At 36.1% G+C, this 21,279-nt stretch overlaps 2 protein-coding genes and 1 pseudogene across 3 annotated transcripts; all 3 read right to left on the bottom strand.

Annotated features, from left to right (window-relative positions):
- Positions 1-4,790: 4,790 nt before the first annotated feature.
- Positions 4,791-14,781, bottom strand: LOC127949076 (ras-related protein Rab-20-like; annotated as a pseudogene).
- cars2 (cysteinyl-tRNA synthetase 2, mitochondrial) lies at positions 10,213-17,680 on the bottom strand. 2 transcript variants are annotated; one of them, XM_052547093.1, is made up of 15 exons: positions 17,177-17,680; positions 17,042-17,092; positions 16,676-16,793; positions 16,475-16,543; positions 16,285-16,390; positions 16,091-16,171; positions 14,615-14,744; positions 13,655-13,788; positions 13,452-13,519; positions 13,292-13,358; positions 13,042-13,180; positions 12,622-12,745; positions 12,401-12,496; positions 10,837-11,061; positions 10,213-10,523 (listed from the first exon to the last, which is right to left on the bottom strand). In XM_052547093.1, exons 1-15 carry the CDS (start codon positions 17,419-17,421, stop codon positions 10,464-10,466), a joined length of 1,713 nt encoding a protein of 570 aa, XP_052403053.1. In that variant the 5' UTR covers positions 17,422-17,680; the 3' UTR covers positions 10,213-10,463. The 2 variants fall into 2 exon arrangements, with proteins under 2 accessions (XP_052403053.1, XP_052403052.1); XM_052547092.1 differs by having other exon boundaries at positions 16,475-16,546; positions 17,177-17,679.
- Positions 17,681-18,240: 560 nt separating this feature from the next.
- Positions 18,241-20,779, bottom strand: LOC127949667 (ubiquitin-conjugating enzyme E2 A-like). Its single transcript, XM_052547129.1, has 6 exons — positions 20,611-20,779; positions 20,254-20,334; positions 20,053-20,078; positions 19,873-19,962; positions 18,955-19,043; positions 18,241-18,867 (listed from the first exon to the last, which is right to left on the bottom strand). The coding sequence occupies exons 1-6, from the start codon at positions 20,652-20,654 to the stop codon at positions 18,739-18,741; spliced, it is 459 nt and encodes a 152-aa protein (XP_052403089.1). The 5' UTR covers positions 20,655-20,779; the 3' UTR covers positions 18,241-18,738.
- Between the last annotated feature and the right edge of the window lie 500 nt (positions 20,780-21,279).

The raw sequence follows: 21,279 nt of genomic DNA, 5'->3' as shown, positions 1-21,279 counted from the left end.
AGTGTCTGCGAACCAGTATTCGCGTTATTGTACATATAAGAACGCATTTAAATACAGCATTCCCTCTAGGTTTTTCTTCTTCTTCTTTTCTTTAAATGTCTACTATGCATCTCGCGTCCGCTATGCTACATACATAGATTTTCAGTATTGTTTAAAATCATTTACTTTTAAAATGGAGGTCTGTTGACAGTTTGTTAAAAGGAATGTGTTGATTTTGAAATTAGAGCCTGAATTTAAGGAGGAACTTTCTGGAATGGTAGAATACGATCTGTTTGTTCCAGAAAAAAATGAACTGCGTAGAAGTAAAAATACGCCACCCTCTGGCCACGCATAACACAAGAATACAAAAATATTACATTGAACTCCATGCACCGTTATTTATAGACTTGTTCAAATGTAAAATTGACTTTTGCATTTAGTGAGATTATGAATGCATTACTGTGGGGCCAGCATATTATGAGGTTTGTAGTTGTACCAACAAATATATGGCTACTAATATTTTCCTTTGTTATTTGCTCTAGGTGTAATTGCATTTCACAATTAATCTAAAGAACATTTTAAAATACATAGCATGTGATGTAACTGAAATAGTCCACCATATCTTATCCAGTGGCATAGTAATCTGTAGGAAATATTAAATTATGCTGTAACAGTATTTATTTTAATTATAGATATAAAATAATAATAATGTATTAAATCACTGAGAATGACTGTGCTGTTTTCCATGGCGTCACATCAAGGACCAATATGGTATTATTTATAGCCGACCACTGAGTAATATTTTATAACTGACCTCTGAGATATGCCTATAAACATAAACGTCTTATGTCTATTACGTAATACACTTGTAAACAATTCTTCTTGACAAGAATGAGCATTGTTCTTTGCAACTAGCCTTTGTTTTCCCTGGTATTCATGTAGCTCAAATCAGGTCATAAAATAAAAACAGCACAATACTTAAGACTCTTAATTCTTTATTAGCAAAAGATGTGAGCACAGAAGGATTACAAATATTAGATGCAACTGTATGGAGGCTATTTTCCAGTTAAGGAATTGTATTTGAAATACGTACCAGTCCAGTTTATCTCAGTCCAATAGACCCCAATACAAGTACACTGGCTATGAAGCTCCTCAATTTGTTTCATAATCTGACCCTTAAAGAAGATTATGGTATACATACAGACAGCATGGCTGATCTTCCTAGGAAAGATTTGGGTCCTTTACACCCCAATTCTGAAAAGAGCAGCTGTCTTTTGTTAACACTCTGCCATAAACACATGCAAACAATATATGGATTAAATACGCTTCAGACAGATAACTGCCGCTGTATTGCATTGTCCTGGGATTCTGTTGTGCTTGATGTTATTTGTTGATCTGATCTGTCAGGTCAAGGGGATTGCATCAGCATGTGTTTTGAGGCATTAGCAGTAAGGCGTCTCTAATCTTACACAACAATGAAATAAAGTCTTTAAAATCCATTGATCAAAGCTTATCCACACAAATACCATACCATACCTATGCAAGACAAAACAGGCCTCTATTTGACAGGGTGTACTAACATGGTGCCAAGAAATTGGAAATAAATAAATATATATAGGCTACTTTATTTTAAGGTGTCTCGATTCAGAATTCTTGTGTTTTTTAAAAATCTAAAATTGCAGAAAGGTTTGCGAGTCGTTGGGTTAGGGTAAGGGTGTAGAAAATACAGTTTATCCAGTATAAAGACTATTGCCTCTATAGAATATCACAAAAATGGGATCCTGTTTCTGTGTGTGTGTGTGTGTGTGTGTGTCTTGGTATTTAGTTTAGGACAAATGTTATATTGATGAATCTGAACAGGAGCAGAAGACAAAACCAGAGAATAAACATCATCACAATTCCACTTTCTTTGAAATGTTAGGGTAAATATATTTTGGCTTTCAGATGTTACTTGAAAGACAGTTTGATCCTGACATTAATGACATTATAAATGAATATGACACTCAACACTACATATTAATGCTCTAATATTCTCTCATATAAGCCAAAGGCAAACAAATGATTTGTTTATTAATGTGCTTTGTTTGCTGCGATTGTGTACACCAAGCTTGCATGAAAAACACAGAGTTATAAAGTAAACTATAATTTGGAAAAATCATTTTTCTTTTAATGCAATGAAAAACACAGCATTATCACAATAAATTAAAATACTGGATATAGCCATGGGTTATTTCACTGTGCTTTTACTTTTCATGTGGAAAAACTGAGGTAGGAACTCCAATATTTAATGAAACATAAACGGAATAAGAACATGTACACAGACTAAAAGAGCAAACAGTGTCTTTATTGACAAATAATATAAGCAATGCAGGTAATGGCAGGTAAGTACAGTAGCTGTTCAATAGTGGGATAGTAATGATTGATGAGAATGATAACAGGACTTATATTAAGTGCAGACGCAGCTATGGACAATGTGTAATGGGTAAAGGATGATAGGAAGCAAATGTAACACAGAACGTAAGAGAATAACAGTCAGATACAGCAGAACTCTCACCGGACCTTTGACCTTCGATTCGACCTCCCATATGAAAGTGACGTGACATACAGCCAAGTAAGGTGTCCCACTCTGAATTCGTGCACTGCATTGATTTAACCCATCTAAAGTGCACACACACAGCAGTGAAAACACACCTGTAGCAGTGGGCAGTCATTTATGCTGCGGCGCCAGAGGAGCAGTTGGGGGTTCGGTTCCTTTCTCAAGGTCACCTAAGTCTTGGTGCTGCCAGCCCGAGACTCAAACCCACAACCTTAGGGTTAGGATTCATACTCTCTAACCACTAGGCCATGACTTCCCCCAACTACTTTCTTGGGTAAAATGCACTCAGGAGTGATCGGGTGTTCGGATGGATCAAAAATGTTATAATGAATCGGGTTTGATGTTTTTGGAACCCGGGCTGTACGAGAGAGAAAAGTCAAAACGTCCGAAAAAAGGGCCCACCGAGCCTGCCTGGAGTTGGGTCTTTTATCAGATCTAATATATTAGAGATTCTTATGGTCGGTCCAGACGATAAAAGGTACCCCTGACCCTTCTAACCAATAATGCCACTCCTCCAACGCTAACTTGATGGCCAACAATTCTCTGTTACCAATGTCATAGTTACATTCATCAGGTGATAAGCGATGGGAGAAAAACGTGCAAGGATGCATCTTGTCATCTGAGGAAGCGCGTTGGGAAAGAACTGCACCTACTCCCACCTCTGACGCGTCGACCTCCACCATGAACTGACGTATGGGAACAGGTATTTTGAAGCTGTTGATGTTATTGTTGCTAAATAAGAGATATAACGAGCTGTAATTTACAAGACTAATTATCATCATAAGCATTATCTGAGGTAAAATTAATTTAAATTCACAACCCACCGATTTGATATAAATATAAATCAACATCAGTTGGCAAGTTTGGTCTAGCTGTAGAAGCAAGTTGTTTTCTTTTAGAAACATAGTAGCTAACAGTTTATAATTTTGGCAGTGAAGTCTCGGATTAAATTATTATTTTATATTTTTAGGATTTGAAGGCTATACGTTTATTTCTCCTTGCTGTAATACTTACAAAGGTGAAATTTGACTGGATTAGTGATTAACATGTTAACATGTGTGCTTCTGATTTACATTGACTAAACTAACTTTAGAGGAGGGCATCTCCATACATATTGGTCTAGCAGGTTTCCAGATGGGTAATTCTTGCTGGAAGCAGAAGCCCTATAAATCGATCCTTATCACACTTTTCTCACAGACTCATGCCCTTTCCTTCCCTCACTCTGCATGTTTCTGATAAGCATAAACAACTGATTTTAACCTACGAGATATAAGAACAAACAACAAACAATAATGATGAAAATATCTTTTGTAAACTGACAATTCAGTAGCTTGTTTCATGTCGACCTAATAAACTAATACCATATTGCAATATTGTCACATTGCATTGAATTACAATCCTATGTTTGATCTCATATATATATTTTTTGCAAGTAATTATGTGTAATATGAGTCTGATTCTAATATGCAGCGAGTATGTGTGTGTGTTACAAATTTAATTCAGGCCAAGTATTATATTGATGAATCTGAGCAGGAGCAGAAGACAAACCCGGAGAGTAATTCTCTTGGAAATGTTAGGATACATATATGATAGTTGCAAATATAATACAACTATTAAGAAATGTATGGAATGCCATATAAATATGACACTCAACACTACTCATTAATCTTTTGTTATTCTCTCATATAAGCCATGGAGTGGAGTTTGTTTTTTGCAATTGTGTACTTCTGTATTACTGATATTCATAATTTATTAAATAAGTCAAGTGTCATTAAAGATCTTATATAAACATTAGCATTTTTATAATGTAATCACAGTAAATTAATTCAAAATAAAATATTTTTAAAAATGTCTAAAATATGTTTGGTACTCTAAACTAATTTAATTTCTTATCTTTTATGGACATTTGTTAAAAAAAAAAAAAAAAAAAAAAAAAACAATCCATCAATCGAGGGCCAATACACTTAGAAACTTAAGGTCAAATTCTTTGCACTCTGTGAAAACAAGATTATCTCAAACATGCAAACACACACACACACACACACACACACACACACACACACGAGTCAGAACAGAGATAACAATGTGCACTTGTTCGCTGACAATGCACAATATTTACTTTGACAGTAAAGAGTTCTAAAACAGATCAAATAACAATGTCCATAAAATAAATGGATATTCATGCAAGACTCCAGATGCTCTTCTGCAAATATTTTCATGTGCAGCAATCCCCTTTGCTTTTCATCCCCTCTTCATTACAGTCCTCCAAACACAATATTGGCGACTCACTTTGGGAGCGTTTTTGAATGATGGATGGCATCATCAGATCGAAGAGTGTCTCAAACATGATATCTACGTTAAATCCAGTCTTGGCGCTTTTCTCGAAGCACAACTTTTCCACTGGTGGGCTGGTGCCCTCTAGTGCCTTACAGTGAGTTATGCGGTTGTATAGCGCTATGGCATCATCCTGACTCACCTGTTTGTGCAAGGGAAAGTCTGGAGGTGTGAGAAAGGATGGGAGAGGAAGCACACTACCCTCTTCTGCCCTGACTTCCTCCAGGGTCATAACATGGGCTTGAGGATCAGTGAGGTCAGTTTTGTTGCCCACAATGGCAAATATGCGGTCACTATTGGCTGAGTCAGTGAGAAGTATAGGAAGCGATCTTCAAGCTCTACGAAGCTCTGCCAGTTTGTGACATCATACGTGAGAATGATGGCTGCATCACTATGACAATACATGGAGTCTAGACCGTGGAACTGTTCATGACCGGATGAAATAAGAAGAACAGAAATACAAATATTACATTTTCAAAACTTTGCCTTTTTGTTTCTACATTTTACACACAAATCCAAGACTTGCACACACAAAATCCAAAAATGCCTCATATCTTTTGCTAAATGAAGCACTGCATTTGAAATATCACAAACACATCTCAAAAGCAAACATTTGCAAACACCTTTGCCATAGTAGGCCTATCAATTCCTGTAAGATTTCTGTGTGTTAAATAAAGAATTGTGTGTTGTGTTTTGCAAAAAGTCTTATGAAATGAGTAAAAGGCCGAGAATTAGCGTATGGTTTTGCAGATCAGGTGTGTGGCTCAATGTCCTGTTTGAGTGTCAGGTTTCAAAAATTGTGTGACAAGTCAAACATTTTGTATGTAAGCAGCTGAAAATAAATAAATAAAACTTTAAAAACACACAAAGGATGAAATTATTTGATCAAAAATAAAATAAAAACAGGAATAGTGCAAAATATTATTTTGATTTAAAATAACTTTTCTTTTTTATGTAATTTATTCATGTGAAGCAAATCTGAATTTTCAGCTGCCATTGCTTTAGTCTTCAATGTCCTCCAGAAGTTATTCTAATTTGCAGCTCAATAAACATTTCTTATTATTTATGAATGTTGCAAGCAGTTGTGCTGATATGATAACAGCAAGTTCAAGCAAACAGCATTTGAAAAATAAATCTTGTAAATGTCTTTACTGTCACTTTTGATTATTTTAATCCTTGCTGAAAAAACTTTTATCATTTATTTTTATTCTTTTTAAACACAAAACCTTTGAATTGTAGGGCATCATGGTTTCCACGAAACAATTTAAGCAAAACAACTGTTTTCATTTCAACTTTGCATTCAGCTTTGCATTACTGGAATAAATTACATCTAGCAATATATTCACATAAAAAGTCTATCTATCTACCTATCTATCTGTCTATTTAGAGAAAGATAATTGTATACAGAACATGACTGTTCATACTGTAACGCAAAGCTCTGGAAGAAAAATACCGTAAAGTAGAGAACAACGAAACTTAAGCTTGCCCTCCAATGACCTGTCAACTTGAAAACTAAACTATAAGTGTCAGGATCACTGAGTCAGTAAATTAAAATCAAGAACCTGATCAGTCCAATTTCTGACTTCAGAATTCTTATTTGTGTGACATGGAAATAAATGACAGCATATGTGTCACACAACATGAGAGCAGGTAAATAATGCCAACATTTTAATGTTTGGGTTACCTACTTCTTTAATGAACATTTAGGCCAATCTATTCACTTAGCACACTAACAATTAAATCAAATAATGTCGCATTTTCAACATCATCTCAAGGCCATGATTTGTTCTGAACATGTTTATGGGGTCACTGGAGTGCACATTCAGATGGGAAATTAATTTTCCTCATAGCTACATCTATGGCTTCAGAAATTCATTCACTTTCATTTTATGGAAAATTGCAATGAGAAAATGTAACATGATTGTAATATTAACACTTAATGTTTGTACTTCAAAGAACAAATAAAATCATTTGTGCTTGTGCAAAAGGTTGAGTAAATGTTGACAGAACTTTCTGCTTTTAAATACTCTGGAATGCCTTAGAGTTGCATTTTACCATAAGTCCATTACTTATGTCATTTTTGTTTCAACAAATCATATGTGAAAAATGGGTTGGCATATGTGGGTAAGGGTGGGCAATATTATCAGAATCATATTTGTCGATATAATTTTATTTTTTTTACTTTATTTAATTTTTATCATCAAAAATAAGAATAAAGAAAAAAAAAAACAATGTGACAAATTAAACAAAGACACAAACAAATAGGTTAATAAAATATGTAAAATATGTCCACAGTAAGTATATCAAGCAGTAATAAATTGAGTATAACCCTCATGTACTGCTCTGGTTCAGTCTGACCTGATTTGATTTTTGAGTTGTCAAAAATATCAGTAAACTTATGTTTTTTTCTTGACGTTTTGTGACTTTTTCTAATTAAGGGTCATGAAAATACATGCAAAGTTTCAACACACTGATGTGTTTTAACATGCCCACAAATTATTTTTTGTTACATTCATATTGTTCCTGGGTCAATTTGACCCACGTATTTTAATGTTCTAAGGCAACACTACAGAGACAAAATAATATCATTTATTGGTTAGATAATTTTTTACTATTCTATGAAGGCAAAAATGTGCTTTTCCCCACTCATTTCAATACAGAAAAATATTTTGTCAGCCAAATATGTAAAAAAAAATTATCTTTTATATATATATATATATATATATATATATATATATATATATATATATATATATATATATATATATATATATATATATATATATATATATATATATATATATATATATATACACACACACACACACACATACACGCGCGCGCACAGACATACATACACTCACCTAAAGTATTATTAGGAACACCATACTAATACTGTGTTTAACCCCCTTTCACCTTCAGAACTGCCTTAATTCTACATTGCAAAGATTCAACAAGGTGCTAAAATCATTCTTTAGAAATGTTGGCCCATATTGATGGGATAGCATCTTGCAGTTGATGGAGATTTGTGGGATGCACATCCAGGGCACAAAGCTCCCGTTCCACCACATCCCAAAGGGCTGATATCTGGTGACTGTGGGAGCCATTTTAGTACAGTAAACTCACTGTCATGTTCAATAAACCAATTTGAAATGATTCGAGCTTTGTGACATGGTGCATTATCCTGCTGGAAGTAGGCATCAGAGGATGGGTACATGATGGTCATAAAGGAATGGACATGGTCAGAAACAATGCCCAGGTAGGCCGTGGCATTTAAACGATGCCCAATTGGCACTTAGGAGCCTAAAGTGTGTCAAGAAAACATCCCCCACACCATTACACCATCACCAGCAGCCTGCACAGTGGTAACAAGACATGATGGATCCATGTTCTCATTCTGTTTAAGCCAAATTCTGACTCTTCCATCTGAATGTCTCAACAGAAATTGAGACTCATCAGATCAGGAAACATTTTTCCAGTCTTCAACTGTCCAATTTTGGTGAGCTCGTGCAAATTGTAGCCTCTTTTTCCTATTTGTAGTGGAGATGAGTGGTACCCGGTGGGGTCTTCTTCTGTTGTAGCCCATCCGCCTCAAGGTTGTGCGTGTTGTGGATTCACAAATGCTTTGCTGCATAGCTCAATTGTAACGAGTGGTTATTTCAGTCAAAGTTACACTTCTATCTGCTTCAATCAGTCGGCCCATTCTCCTCTGACCTCTAGCATCAACAAGGCATTTTCTCCCACAGGACTGCCGCATACTGGATGTTTTTTCCTTTTCACACCATTCTTTGCAAACCCTAGAAATGGTTGTGTGTGAAAATCCCAGTAACTGAGCAGTAATTACCACGTAATTTCTTTGAAAAACAGTCACCAAATATGAAAACTAAAGTCTGAAACCTTTTAAATGATATATAGTTTGTCAAGATTACTTGGGTTTTGTCACAGAGCTGCGCTCTGTTCCCTCTGCCTAGTTTTTAGCTATGAAGGCTATGAAGTTAACCTCATTGCCATGTTAAGATAAAGGACAGAACAATCAAATAGGCATATGCTTTTGCTTTAATCTTAAGTTTGTCGTTAAACACACACACACACACACAGTTTAGATAGTTTGATAGTATACAACATTTAGATCTGTTGCTTGCATTCACCAAACGTGCATGAAGATGTGCTTCCCGTCAATGACTGCTAAAATTCCGTGTACACATTTCCACATTATTGGTGAAACTACCAAGATTGCAAAATCCTGCAAAGAACAGGAGACAACTGCAATCATTGATGCAATGTCAGAGTAATCCCTTCTCTTTTTTCCCACTTAGGATACTGATTAGCCTAAGTGACAGTCACCCCTTATAAGATACTACTAAATATTGTAGAAATTTATTTTGTAGATATATATATATTGGTTCTCTCTAGAAACAACAACTATTTATAACCTATTCATTTCATGTTTTCCAAAAGCACCTTTAACTGCAGGTTTCTGCATTGAATTATCTCCGTTGAATTGGCCAAAACATCAACCTTACCCGCTGTATCCCAGATAGTGATGTTGTATGGACCCCACTGCGTCAGGAAGAACGCTCCGCTGATTGTGCTCAAGTTTCCTTGAAGCAATTCTCTCAGTGTATCTGTGCAGGAGGGACGTTTTCCCTACATTCATGTATCCCAGGAGTACAGTTTTAATATCAGGCTTTCTCAATGGCACAATGCAGAAAAAGTCCTGATTTAAATGTTGTCACACAAAAGACCAAAGCAAGGAGATTTGATTTATTATTATTATTTTAAATCACTTGGATCTTATAAATCAATCTTTACTCTTCCTATCCTATTTATGTTTGTTTTATATAGGAATGTAAGTTACAAGACAATATCTACTTAACAGACCTTTAATTTCCACCAATTCATAATGAATATTGACACTTTTTTTATATATATATACTGACATATTTTATCTTTATTCTTCCCCATTTAAAGAAAAAACATTTGACAGAGGTATTTAGGGAGCCTCTTCATAATGCCTTAAGATATCAAAGGACAAATCTTCCCAGAAAACCCAGAAATCATGTTGTGAACAGAAACAGAAACTGCACACAAGTTTTCAAAGAAACAACATAAAATAAAATGTATAATTTTGCTCCAACTTGTAACTTTGCTATGGTTAGCATACCATATTCCATTATGATCATCATCAGACAGTGGAGGTCCATAACAATCATTGACTTAAGTCATTTCTCTATCAGAACACTTGAGAAATCTCCTTTAGTTTGTCCCAATGTCCTCTACTTAGACAAATATCATACAAAAGGTTAAGCATTTAGCTAAGAACAGATTTATTTTATTAACAATTACAATCATTATCATGAGACACAAGATGTGGTTATGATTTCTAGTGGTGTTACAGCTTTAGTTGCATTACAGAACTAATAATTTTTTGGAAGGCTTTTCAGTAAAATTAATTTCTTTAAATAGAAGAAAAACTTTACAAAGAGTCACCACTGAAATGCTACAAATAACTTGTTTTCTAACAGATAACGTTAGGTCCCACTTCAGTCAGTGGTTAATTATTCCCCGTCTCTCCTCTTCTTGTTATTTCCCATGTGGAGTTTGTACCTCGATCCTGAAACCAAAAATCCAAATTTAGCAATGTAAACCACAGCAAGTCTTGCAGTGTGCTTTCTCAGAAGGCGCTGGATGGTCTTATAAGAGTTCAAGGGTTTAATAAAGAAAATGCAGAGGAAAATTAGCATTATATGAATAAACAAATGTTTGGTGACTTCTAAGAAATCTCAGAAAGTGTAATTACTTTGTAATTATGCCTTTGGGTTTTTGAAAATCAAAAGATATTTCTAAAGTGTACCATGCTTAAATAATAACCATGAATTTTCCTTTAAACACTCTTCTACATTTAGTGTAATAGGATGAAGTCTTACCTTAATGTGGACTCCAAGAGGTGCTAGATTATTCCTCAAGGTATCACAGGCCTTCAGCAAGGGCACTCTGTCTGACCGTGGATGCCTTTTCTGAATTTCAGATCCAGTGTGGGGTTCTTGTGGAGCTTGATCTTCCACAGAAAGAGCTAATTTACGAACCTCACTTCGAAAATGCACCAACTCCTCTACCACATTATTGAAAACTCCAGAGGAATCATGGTCTTCCTAAGGGACACGGAGTACAAAAGAATAAAACTGTTGCAGTGATTTAATTCTATGAGGAAAAAGGATGTCAATGCCTACAAGAAAGAACATTTTTTGGTAATTTTGTTCTTGAGATTTACACATATACAAGGTTACTCTACAATAAAAACTCAAAACTAACTCCCCAGTTTAAAATATGAATTATTTTTATACCCTTTATACAAATGAGTCTCATATTTACATGTTTTTACTGTTAGTTATGATGGAAGGTAATTGTGAAATTACATAAATTGTGTTGCAATAAGAGGATCATTGCAACGTTTGCTCAGTAGACATGACTGTGTTTGGTTAATAGCTTCCTATTGGCTAATCCTTGTTGATCCTGGAACAACATAATCAACCAATCAGAATCGAGGGATACGTTTTCAAGAAATTAAGTTTTAGGCTTACACAGTCAGGGTTAAATGCTTCTACATCCTTGTTATTCACTTATCAATTCCCTCTGATTTTAGGAATAAATTATGCATAGGATTAGGTTTAGGGGTAGGGCTGGATTAAGTCTATATTTCTGGACTGTAATGGCGACCATGTTTACCATATTTGATGTGTTCTATGTATGTGCTTTGATCAATGGTTGTGTGTGAATAAAAGCATGTATTTAAATCTGTTCATATAAATTATATAAAGCGATTGTGTCATTCCATAGGTCTCGACTCAATTTTATTACTTTTATAATTTCTTTATGTAATTTTTAAGTTAAAAATGTTTGGTTGCATAGACTTTCAATGCATGGGCAAAAGAATGAGAGAATATTACAATTATAGCACATTAAATCTTGGTGGCATTTTTGCCCCAAGTGCCCATTAATTTCCGACCCTGATGTATTTACTATATCTGTACAGTACAGAAATTATTGAGATGATTCGAGGACCCCCTCCCCCCGATCTCTCTCCCACTTTGCTTCCTGTCGGCTCTGATCTGTGCAAAATTTGGCAAAATGGCAAAAAAAAAAAAAAAAACGATCTTTTAAAACAAAACAAAAAAATTATTCATTTTTGAAAACCAAAGAATCTCGCAATCAAGAATATCTATTACCTACTGAATATAAATGGTAGAATTTATTTTGTTCCTTCCATCTATTCATCTATCCTTAAAGCTGCGTTGTGAAAGTTCTGTGCCACAGAGTGGAATTGCTAATAATGACCATTTCACAATGAGTTGAGAAAATTAGCCTCATGCACTGTTTGTTCAAGCGGGCAGTCCTGCTTCTGTGCATCACTGAACATTAAATTACACTAGGATTAGGTGAAGTATTTTAACATAAAAATACATACATTAGTTTTAATGTTTGATCTTTTACCTTTATGTCCAATAGATCAACTCCAAAAACTCCCATGATCTCCCTGACATAGGACAGCATGGCTCCAAAAACAGCAGGACTCCTCGGCCCATCAACCTTCAAACACATTTTTTTTTCATCTCTGACTTATAAATATAAATCTAAAACATATAATTAAAGATGTACAATTTTGTACAATGACAAAGAATTTGAGGCCTCAGTGACCAACCCTATGATGTTACCTTAGCAGTAGGCTGAAGCTGACAGTTGCCATGGTGAATGAGGTTCATAATGGCATCCACAGTTTTCGGGGTGTCAAAATCATCAGCGAGTGCTTTCCGAACACTGGACTGTGTAGCAGCCAACCTTGACCAAACAAAGACAGAGGAGACAAAAAGAAGTTGGAGACATTTTCCTCATCAGCACTTCTAGGCTACATCCACACAGTCAAATTTTTGGGAATTTTAAACATATTTATTAAGAGGAATGTTTTATCCCAGCAGACACAAGCTTACAGCTCAATTTTATTTTTCAATGAGTATGAGGCACTTACAGACCACAAAACTGGATTTAAATCCTTTGCATGAGACACAGCCCATATATCAGTCTCTGCACTCTACCTTCAAAGCGTATATTAGATCATGAGTGTGATCGGTCTTTACCTCTCCCAGAGAAGTCCCTCCTCTATAGGCTGGCACTGTAAGTGGCCCTGCATGTAGGCCTGTGCATTGTGGCAGAAGGCAGAGATGGTGGAGAGGGTAGATCGGGCTTCATTCATGCTTGCATCACTATAGTCGATTGCTGGAAGGTTTAAAAGACCCACAGAAAATGTAAAATATCTGGCCTTATTTGCTGCAAAACAGCAGGAGTATTACTTTCAGGAGTCCCTTTCAGCATGTAACACACACATACCTGATCTGTATCGGGTCAGAAGGCAGAAAACTCGAAACTCATTTGCAGTGTAAGATTTCAGAAAATCCTAGATTATGAAGAGAGTTAGATTTCAAACAACTGTGATGTATTAATAATATGACACATAATTACGCACTTATATATCAGTATAGCTTGTTACCTTTATAGTTACATAATTCTTCAAGGATTTTGACATCTTCTCTACGTTTCCTTTCAAATGAAGGTGCCCTTGAAAACAACGTTTTTATTACATTTTCTTCCAAGTCAGCAACAATAAAACTAAATCTGCACAGATCCTGTTACAGTGTGCAATCTATAATTTTACAACTAATACTACTTAAACCAGAAGACTAAGGGCATTACCGGAGTGCAGGAAGTAGTTCCCCCATTGTTCACACTGATGATACGCCTCAGACTGGGCAATCTCATTCTCATGATGGGGGAAGGCAAGGTCAATTCCTCCAGAGTGGATGTCCAACTGACTTCCAAAAACTGAACTGCAGATAAGAGCAAACAAGTGTTTATGCATATTACAATTTCATCATATGATTCTTTTTCATATTTTCTATGATGGGGTAAGATTGTATAATACATTCTAATGTGGTATGATAAATGTACATTTCTGTTGTCTTTAATAAATGGGCAATACTGCTACATCTGTTGTCCATCCCTAGACATCCATTCCTCATCCATAAAGAGGGGCTTGTCACTTCTTTATTTTCTCTTTTATACCTACAACTGATTACATGCCTGCTGCCACAAAGGCCAATTTTAAAAGTTCCCATGAATTTACATGGATATGTGAAGACATTAATAACGCCTCTTGTAAACAACTTTAAGCATTTCAGTAATAAAAGTCTCTAATATTGACAATGCATGCACCACGAAGCGCAACAGTTATTGGCATGGCATTAATCAAGAAGGTTTTACAAATCCACTTTTGGATTGAGCCAGCGGTGTATTAAGCAATTAAACTGCAATAAACTACCTCATCATCTTTGATGTAAAAAAAAAAACAGTAAGTCTTGCGGAGAAAAAAAAAACAGACATTCTAGATTTGGACAGCAATAAAAATCACTGAAACATAAATAATTACCATTGAAACAGGGTTTAAAGACCTACTGAAAACTGCCTTAACTTATAATGGGGTAAACCTCCATTATGTTGTGATTCTGTATGAACAGTGGATACATTTCTTTAAGCTACTGCCTTTAACTGTGTATACACAGAATAAATGTAACACTGACATCCATTCAAAATCAGACATCAAAGCAATGCAAAAATACCATCATACAGTGATATTTGGTTTGACAGAGTAAAAACCTAGCAATTGTAGAACATTCAATGTGCCAGCCAGGTCTTCCTTGTCCCCAAGGTGATTCCCAATGAGGTTCATGTGGTTTGGATGCTTTCCACAGAGCAAAATCCCTTGGATCTCTTTTATCCTGAGCCCCTAAAATACAAGAAACTGTTAGTTACTCAACTTTATTAAGGTCAGCTTCTAATACATTTTAATTATGAAAAATGTACTTCTCTTAACTACAGACAAAAATTTTAACCGTAATATGATTTTAGTTCACTATTCAAGTCAGCCCAATAAATATATAATATATACATATATACATATATATAAGTGCAGTGGAAAAATCTGTGCTTAAAGGGGGGGGTGAAATGCTATTTCATGCATACTGAGTTTTTTACACTGTTAAAGAGTTGGATTCCCATGCTAAACATGGACAAAGTTTCAAAAATTAAGTTGTACGTTTGAAGGAGTATTTCTGTTCCAAAAATACTCCTTCCGGTTTGTCACAAGTTTCGGAAAGTTTTTTTCGAGTATGGCTCTGTGTGACGTTAGAGTGGAATTTCCTTATATGGTCCTAAGGCACTTCTGCCGGAAGAGCGCGCGCTCCCGACCCGTATAGCAGAGCACTGAGAGCAGAGGCATTCACTGATCAGAGCGAGAGCGTCGCGAAATGTCACAAAAGAAGTGTATTTTTGGTTGCCAGGGCAAGACAACCCTGCACAGATTACCAAAAAAAACAGCATTAAGGGACCAGTGGATGGAGTTTATTTTTACAGAGCATCAACGGAGTTGTGCAAGTGTGTTTGTTCCCTGCATTTCGAAGATGCTTGTTTTACAAACAAGGCACAGTTTGACGATGGATTTGCGTATCGTTTATTTCTTAAGGATGATGCAATCCCAACGAAAAAGGGTCACGATCGTGTGTTGGAACCGCAGGCGGTGAGTAAAACTGTTGCAAATATCTCTGCCTCCTTGTTAGTGCGTCCCCTCCCATGCCATAGACGCGGGTTCGAGCCCCGCTCGGAGCGAGTCGTTGCTGCTGCTGCTTTCGTTCAGTTTCAGCCTCTGGATATGATTCTGGATCATAAATAAATGGCTGAATCTGACTATAAGCCATGGTTTGTTTTGGATGATGGGTTTTCCCTCACGGTAATGTCACAGCTTCCAAATGCTCTCAATGCAAAAGCCTACTGGCGCTCGTGATTCTTTAGCTCCGCCCACACGTCACGCCTCCAGCCGGTCGTGTTTTTCTGGGAAAAATCGGTACAGACTATCTTTCTCTTATGAATATAATAAAAATAAAGACTTTTTGGAGTTATGAAGGATGCAGTACTACTCTATAGGTACTCAAGATTAACAGGATATTGAGTGAAAACGAGCATTTCACCCCCCCCCCCCCCCCCCCCCCCCCCCTCTTTAAAGACTGAGGAAACTAGTAACATTTACTGTTATTGATGATGGAGATCTCCAAGGAAAGCAAAATATCATAAACATACCCAGCTCCCCAACAATCCCTCCAAGGTTCACAAGCTTGCCATAGCGGTCACCAATCGACTGAGTGTCAAAGTAGACATTGCCTGGACCAACAAATAATACTGGATAGTCAGTTTCATCTTCTATTCACTGGTGGGGAAAACAATTAAACAAGAAAGCCTTGACCTTTAAGTGTCAACAAAACAGAGAGTGGCACCTTGACTTGTGACGTAGGCATGTCCATTTCCAATAATACGCTTTATAAAAGCTACAATCTGGGGTATGTTGTCTGTCACCCTCATGTATACAGCTGGAGGAAGAACCTGAACAAATGAACAAAGATCAGTCAAATAGGTCTAAATATTTTAGACAAGATAAACCCCAAACCAACAAAAGTGGTGATTTACCCGCAGTGCTTGCATGTCCCTCTTAAACTCTTCCTCATGCATTCTTGCTAAGACAGTGGGCGAGATGTTCTGCTGCAAAATATATCAAATAAAAACGGTCTTAAATGTCTTAAAATTGCTACATTTTTCCATCCACATAAATGACTTGATCTTGATCTAAAACAGAAGTTAAACAATATATTATTATCAGTTGACACTTACCTCAAGGCTTCTTTGTATTATTTTATCATCAATGTCAGTGATGACCATGACGTGGATTACATTAATTTCAAAAATTCTGGACAAGATCCTTTGCAGAATGTCAAATCTGACATATGAGCTGCATGCAAGGAAGAAAAAAAATGGGATGAATAAGTAAAAAAATGTATATAATCTAATAACAGGTACTTTATTTGGAATCTGATTGCAAAATCAAGATTACATTTACAAAAAAAAAGTCTAAACCTACCACCTAAAATTAAAATGGAAAATATTAATTAAAAACATTTCAATAATACTAAAATAACACTACAACAAACTGTGCTTCTTTTAACGTTCTGCATCTAGTTATCAAGCAGAAAAACTTACCACGCATGACCGAGATGGGCATGGTCATAAACAGTAGGTCCACAGCTATACCTGGAAGTAACAGAACAACGTGTATAACGTTAATGTAAATGAAAGAACATCTCAATTGACGTTATGGTGCAACATGTGCCTTACCAGGTAGCAATTCTTTCTTGTGCCAAAACCAGAGGTTCTTTCTGCTTGGTGAGACTGTTATAAGTCTTCACACCGGTGTCAAACCCCGCTGGTTTTATCCACCTTCTCTCCGCTCTGCTGCATATATTACAACTGGACAGCAATGATGCTTTTGTAACACCATTATGAATCCAATGCCCGATTCTAAAGCCAGAATTAAGCAATCTTACATTTGCAATCAATGCTAAAGGAAGCCTCATTTTCATCTTACTGCATTTGGTGGTTATAGCAGTAATAAAGATGTTGCATAACCTTGACGATCAATAACTCTATAGATTTGAGCGCTTTCCGATTTGGATTAATGACGTGTAGATTTATCCATCTGTTCACAGTCTAACATGTGTCTACACGATCTGTTTCTTTTCAGTGTCATCACACGGAAAGCTCCTCGTAAGAGTCTCAAGACTGTCACTGTCACATCTCTCTCGGCTGTTTTGCAGTGGGTTCTTCTTCTACTATTACTTGTTTAATGACAACCCACTCTTTAGGAGCACTTTCGCCATCTACCGTGCTGAGCGGCGAACTGTACATGTGCTCAAAAGGTTAAAAAGCAAAAAAGGAGAGGGCATATAAGAGGTAGCCCATATTGGCTGACCTCAAACATGTGGATGATCATGTGGATTTATGCTTTGTTTTCCGTCTCATCTGGGGACTCGTTTTTATATGATCACTAATGAAGAACCATCTAAGTACTTGAACTTGAAATTATTTTCTATTGTTTTGTTTACACAGTATTTAAATTAAATGGATTTTTCATGTGAATTGGATGTTTAGTAATGTGATACATTGTATTGTTTATGTGAATTAGCTTTCATTGTCAAGTCATGCATGTAGCTAATGTATGGGTGTATCTTATTATAAAAACCTTAAAATAAATGTGCTTGAAAAATGTACTGCTCTTTAGACATTTGACAAAATGTTTTTTTCTTTTGTGGTTAAAATTATAATTCTTGTTTTAATAAAATGTTTTTTTTTCATGACTATATTAAAACAAATAAACAAAAAGACAACAGATTATACTCAGATCCTGTACACAAAATTCAAAGTGTATTAATATTATATAGTTCACAAGGCAATCAATAACACATGGAATGGAAAAAAAAAAAAAAACACTTTCAGGCATGTAACAGAACACGCACACAAAAACAGCATAACAGGATCATCAGCTCCAATTGGGACTTAGATAGTTCAAGGATGGCAAGGATGGCAGGCCGGCACCTTGTCCATTCAGTTCTGCTTTGGAGGGAACAAAATGGCCCTTGGATATATCATCATATAGTCCAGGTTTCTGGGCTGACACCACGTCTGTCACTTTTTGAACAGAAAATGACCAGGTGATATTGGCTGAGCACAAGTCCTCCAAGGGAAAATGGACAGATTTTGATTAAAGTGCACTAGAACAGTATGAGAGTGGTGTGTGAGACAGAGAGGGGAGAAAGAAAAAAATAATAGAGAAAAAACTTTCTCACAATTCACTCAACTAAACTATAATCACACAAAGTTCTGTGCTCTGCAGTGTCTGGTCAGCTGTCCCTCCAGCTCTGCTCAACAATAGCGGACACACGCTTCTCATACTCCCGTTTGTTCTCCTGGTAAAGTTGAGCTGCTTGGCTGTTAGCAGGACTGTTAGGGTTTGGTTCATCAAGCAAAGACTGGGGAAAAACCAACAGAAAAACAAGCTGGTCAAGCTTTGCTCTGATTGACTTTTATACTTATAATGGTAAAAAGCAATATTTTACCTGGATTGAGGTAAGAATTGATGACACATCATAAGTTGGACTCCAACGATTTTGTAGGATGTCAAGACATATGCTTCCATCTGCATATACTATAACATAATTGAAAGAGAAAGGTGTTTAATGGACTTTAATTAATGGACTAGTTCCCCCAAAAAGGAATATTTGCTTAAAATACATTATTTTGTTTCTTAATAGGAACACATTTGGAGAAATTTAATTTGACATCACCTTCTCTCCCATGGATCCTCTGCAGTGAATGGGTGCCATCAGAATGAGAGTCAAAACAGTTCATAAAAATATAATCCACATGACTCCAATTTATCAGTTAATGGCTTATGAAGCAAACAGCAAGTCCATAATTCATACTTATGTTTACTCTAGTGAAAAAGTCCATCCCCTGTTGTCGTTTCATATCAAAATCCACCGACATGTTTATATAGAACAGTTTTTTCTTGCAAAATGTACTTGATCTGTGCATATTTCTCTCCTGATTCAGACGAGACAACTTTTTCACTGGAGGAAGCCATATTATCGATAAAGGACTTATATTTTGGACAGAAGCAAAGGTTTGAAGGTAAAACAACTTTATGATGGATTTGTTTCTTACAAACACACAACTATTCACTTCAAACGAAAAGACAAAAGTAATTTATGGACTGGACTCCTTGTGGAGTGTGTCTGAACCATCCATTCACTGCAGAGGATCCACCTGGTTAGCAAGTGATGTAATGCTAAATTTCTCCAAATCGGTTACTAGAAGAAACAAATTAAACTACATATTGGATGGCTTGAGGGCAAGTACATTTTCAGAAAACATTCATTTTGGAGTGAACTATTCCCTTAAGCCACGTCAATAATGCCACATTAATGATTGTGAATGACACATGACAACATACAAAAAAAAAAAAAAAAAGTTACCATTAGGATGAAACATTTTTGAGATGAATCTGACTGTGGGTGGTTTGTTCGGGTATTCTTCTGTAAATTCTACAGTCAATTTGAATGTACCTATAACAAACAGGTTTAAAGCATGAATACAAAATACATGTCTTAAATTACTAGATCATATGGACCTGGAGAAGTAATGTTTATATTTACCATCTTCAAAGGGAGTTCCTTCTGGCCTGTGAAAACGAATAAAAAAGTAGTCACATTTTGACAACCACATTAATGCCACCACGTCACCTTGTGATTTTAGTTTCAGTGCTTGAAAACACACTGGCAGACTAGTCAAGACTAGTACCAAAAGAAGCTAAACTTGGTTTAGTCCACAGCACAAACCTGCTCACAAGTACTTACCCAAATATCACTGCATTCCATACCATGATATTGTTTTCTGACGGAGCACCGCTAACACCGGCTGGAGGATCCTCTTGAAGTCTGGTGTGTTTATTTAAAAACAAATAAGGGAGCCAGATGAGATTTAGAAAGGTCAAAATAAACAAAACAAATAACTTTTGCTTTTAAAATACAATTAACAGATCTGCAGTTTAGCTCAAATGAAAACTGGCCGATACGACATCAGACATTTTTTTTTTTACATTTCCTGCAGTCAAAATAGTTCCCTTCTAAATGTTTCTTAACGTTCAGGTCTTTTTAAGGTACATCCGGGCTCAGTAAACAACAGCTCCTCATATTTTCTTTTTCATGATTCACCTTTTAAAATCCCTCATCAGTCGCCTTCGTGCTGGAGTAGACATTGCTAAAACTGTACAAGTGTCAGATATAAATTTGTACAATGTACAATGATATGTGCCCTTTCCCTTCTCTCGAAAGAACCTCGACTCGAAATTTGCTTTTCGGCTCTGCTTGGAGGATTTCAACACGGAATACAGACGATACCACTGTCATACTTGTGGGGGTGGAAAATTATTTACCATATTTGGAACTAAGTTAATAATGTACATTGCCATTCAAAATAATTCGTACCATTTAAATGGACTACAAATTTCTTGTCTGTTAATTAATTCAATATATGTATGCTGTGGTGTTTAGTAGCAGTTACATGGGTTAAATATGCTGCCTCCACCCCCTTTTCGAGGCATTAAATCGAAGATCCATGTGTTAGAGGCGGAGCGCTAATGACGTTTCAGGGCTCGCAGTAAAGGTCGACACAGAAAACAGGTGACATCCGTGTGTCCAAACACGTGAGACAGGAAACCAAGGTGGGCGTATCAGCTTCCCATGGGAACAGTTTGCTAATCAAATTTCATCTATTGTTGTGCGTCACGACCTGTCTTTATTTCAGACATGTCATGATGTATTTCAAAACAAAGTAACTTTTAAACTGTATGATCTCAGCATGATGTACAAAATGAATGTCAG

Source organism: Carassius gibelio, chromosome B1 (genome assembly GCF_023724105.1).
Source record: "Carassius gibelio isolate Cgi1373 ecotype wild population from Czech Republic chromosome B1, carGib1.2-hapl.c, whole genome shotgun sequence".
In the NCBI taxonomy this organism is placed as follows: domain Eukaryota; kingdom Metazoa; phylum Chordata; class Actinopteri; order Cypriniformes; family Cyprinidae; genus Carassius; species Carassius gibelio.
This window is presented reverse-complemented; position numbering and strand designations above follow the sequence as displayed.